Raw genomic sequence first — 2,974 nt, 5'->3', positions numbered from 1 at the left:
GTCGTCATCAGTATAACGCATAAACCTCCGCTTAAACTCTGTCATCTCAAACTCCTCCACATCCATGTGCAGCGACGTATTCGGGTACACGTAAGGCAACTGGTCATCCACTGGCGCGATCTTGACCACAAACGTCGTCTGGTTGGACCTGTTGGGAGGGTCAGCAGAGTCCACCACGAAAAATTTGATATTGTCCATAATAAAATCGGAGCGGTGCTCGCCGACATGCTGGTAGAAGATTTTGCCGTCCACAATATCCCCCTGGGTGAATTCGTCTACAATTTGTTCGTAAACGCCTTCAGTAAACTGCCAGTCATCAGGGTCTTCTGGTATTTGGAATTGACGCTTCAAGAAGATTCCTTCTTCGGAGTAAGGTGGCTCTAAAATAAATCTGATGAGCGCGTCGTCCGTATCAGCATCCGTGGCGCTGAGGAGGAAGGGCGTAATCTCCGCTAGATCGTGTTTGTTGATCTCCAGCATGGTGTTATACTGAATCTGTGGCGCCTCGTCATCCTCCGGGAAAACCCAGATGGGGAAGAGGAACTCTACAGTGTTCTCGCCGTCGTTCATGCGGAAGATAATGTTGTCTGAGTAAGAGTCCGAGTCGTCGTGAGTGTACACCACAGAGCCGGCCCTCAAGTCAGCCGGCGTGAAGAACTTACGGCCCTCTGGGATGGTCAAAGTTCCGTGACGTAAGCCGTTGGCGACGGAGATCCTGACGTTCTCTAAGTTATCTTCGTCAGAAACTCGGAAGTTCGAGTCCGCCCTCAGGGCTCTGGACTGGCCCTCAAACAGCTGGATGCCTTGGTTCGTGGTGACTACGGGGGCTAGGGTGTTCATCGGTTTCACAACGACCATCAGAATAAAGGGGTCGGAGAGCGCACCATCTGAATCCATGACCTGCATGTCGATGAAAACGACACGTCGCACATCGGAGTCTTCCTCTGGTGGTTTGTACGCGATCTTCAGATCTCTTATGTCGCGCTGATAGAAGGAGGTGATTAGTTGGTTCCTGTCGTCGGTACTCACGAAGTACCCTTCTCCGGGAGCCAGTGGTTTCGTGATGTTGAAAATGAGAAAATCTGATGGAGTTTCGACGTCTTCGGCGGCCAAAACGTCTGGTGTCAGAGCGGTCATCACGAACTGGTCTACCTCCATGCTTAACTTGGCGCTGAACTCAGGGCTGGGCCGCTCGTTTTCTTTTCCGTCGAGAATACGAACGAGCATTTGGAAATACTCTCGTTTGGCAACTTGGCCTTCAGGGTCGATGATCTCCACGACGAGAGGGATGTAATCTTTGTTGGGAGAGTTGGTGGTGGCGTTGTGCTTGTAGCGAACTCCGAGTCGGAGAAAGTCGTCGCAGTCCACCATCTGCAGGATGGAGCTGTCGTTCATGACAAAGCCGTACCTCGGCTGGCCGCTTTCTCTGGGCAGGACGGACAACTTACACTGCTCCAGGCCTCGTGCGTAGTCAAACTCGAGATGGTTCTCGTCTATGGGAGTACTCACGCCCATCAGTTTGTCCACGGTGATGGGCATGTTCCTGACGATCACCTCCAGCTGCATGAACGACACCTCCACGTGAATGGCCAGTGGGATGAGAATCGTCTCCCTGAAAGTGTCATAACGGATCTGCACGCGAATCACGTCATTGGGTGGGTTTCTCGAGCCAAAGTGGGAGTAAATGAGATCTTGAGCGCCAAAGTTACACGGGAAGCTGGACGGCATGAGTCTGCCCGGCCTCTGAGACAAGGGGTCATTCTCTAGCACAGTGACCACGCACTTGTCACTGGGCCGCACTCGGATTTGCAGGTCATCAGGCGAAACGTAAACTGACCTTCCCAACGGTACAACGATGCCACGGTTTGCCAAAACAATCATCTCCTCGGACATGGAACTTTGGCCGTGAACCGTAGTAGTCAAAACACAGGTCAAAACGAGCAGAACCGACGCAAAATAGCCGGGACTGGCATCAAAGTGTAACGGCCCCATGCTTGGCCTAGATACACTGATGCTAGCAATAGCAAGCACGCTTTACCTGAGAATCCACAGCGGTGGTCACACACGTTCACTGATACCGATGCACATACACACACACACCCACACCGCGACCGAGAGACTGGCGTTAACTCACAAACTCCGAGAACAGAACACGCGAAGACGATTATCTAGCAACAGAGTGCAAGCAAGCTATCTTCCACGTCTTGCCGGCACCTCACCACTGTCAACGCACTCCAACTGTCTCTCGGAGTGTGCGAGGAATTCCATAACTTTTGTCTTTTAACTCGACAAACTCGAGTCAGTCACAACTCGATATGCGGCACCTTGCCGTGATTTCTCCTCTCCGGCCCTCATTTGCATAGCGTTGTACACAAAGCCGCCACGGTAGGGGGGTATTCCCCGTCCCTTAGCCAATCGCGAGCGAGCAGAAAACACGCGGAGAGCCCGGCTGGCACAGACAGTTTGATGAATGACTCGGCGAGGCGGGCCAGGGGCGGGGATAACGAGACTGTTACAGACAGCAGCGGGGGCAGACGGCAAAGAGACACCATTGCCTTTGTCTTCAACAACTTACCTGCTCGTTTTAACAGTGCAGAGTTTAAAAGTTCACTGTCTCAGTGTACCTACCTCTCTGTCGGTTTGCTTACCTGTTTGTTCAACTAACTGCTTACCTGTACGCGTTGTACTAGTTTTACCTTTTCATATCTTACTAGTCTGTCGGTAAAAGCCTGTTGTCTTCAGCCTGTAAGTGTTAATTCGCAGCTCTTCCAAATTCGTTTTGTTGTTGTTGTTGTTGTTGTTGTTGTTTTTGGTATAACCCCTTGTCTCTTCCGCTATACCTTCTTCACCTCTCTACCTTACATCCCACCACATTAAAAAAAAGAAAGAAAGAAAAGCAAACAAAACATAGAGAAAAAAAGAAGCAAAGCAAAAGAAAAACTAAAAGCCCTTAATAACCACATCTCTTTCTCCC

At 50.7% G+C, this 2,974-nt stretch overlaps 1 protein-coding gene across 1 annotated transcript in view; it reads right to left on the bottom strand.

Annotated features, from left to right (window-relative positions):
- The window catches only part of LOC101851898 (extracellular matrix protein 3), a gene marked incomplete in the record, with an annotated part of 15,916 nt that extends 13,614 nt beyond the window's left edge, over positions 1–2,302 (bottom strand). The window contains 1 exon segment of the mRNA XM_013088864.2: positions 1–2,302. Within this exon segment, the coding sequence (XP_012944318.1) occupies positions 1–1,992 (1,992 nt within the window).
- Between the last annotated feature and the right edge of the window lie 672 nt (positions 2,303–2,974).

This window comes from Aplysia californica, unplaced genomic scaffold (genome assembly GCF_000002075.1).
Source record: "Aplysia californica isolate F4 #8 unplaced genomic scaffold, AplCal3.0 scaffold00823, whole genome shotgun sequence".
In the NCBI taxonomy this organism is placed as follows: domain Eukaryota; kingdom Metazoa; phylum Mollusca; class Gastropoda; order Aplysiida; family Aplysiidae; genus Aplysia; species Aplysia californica.
Note: the sequence above shows the minus strand (reverse complement) of the source record. Positions and strands in the feature narration are given on the sequence as shown.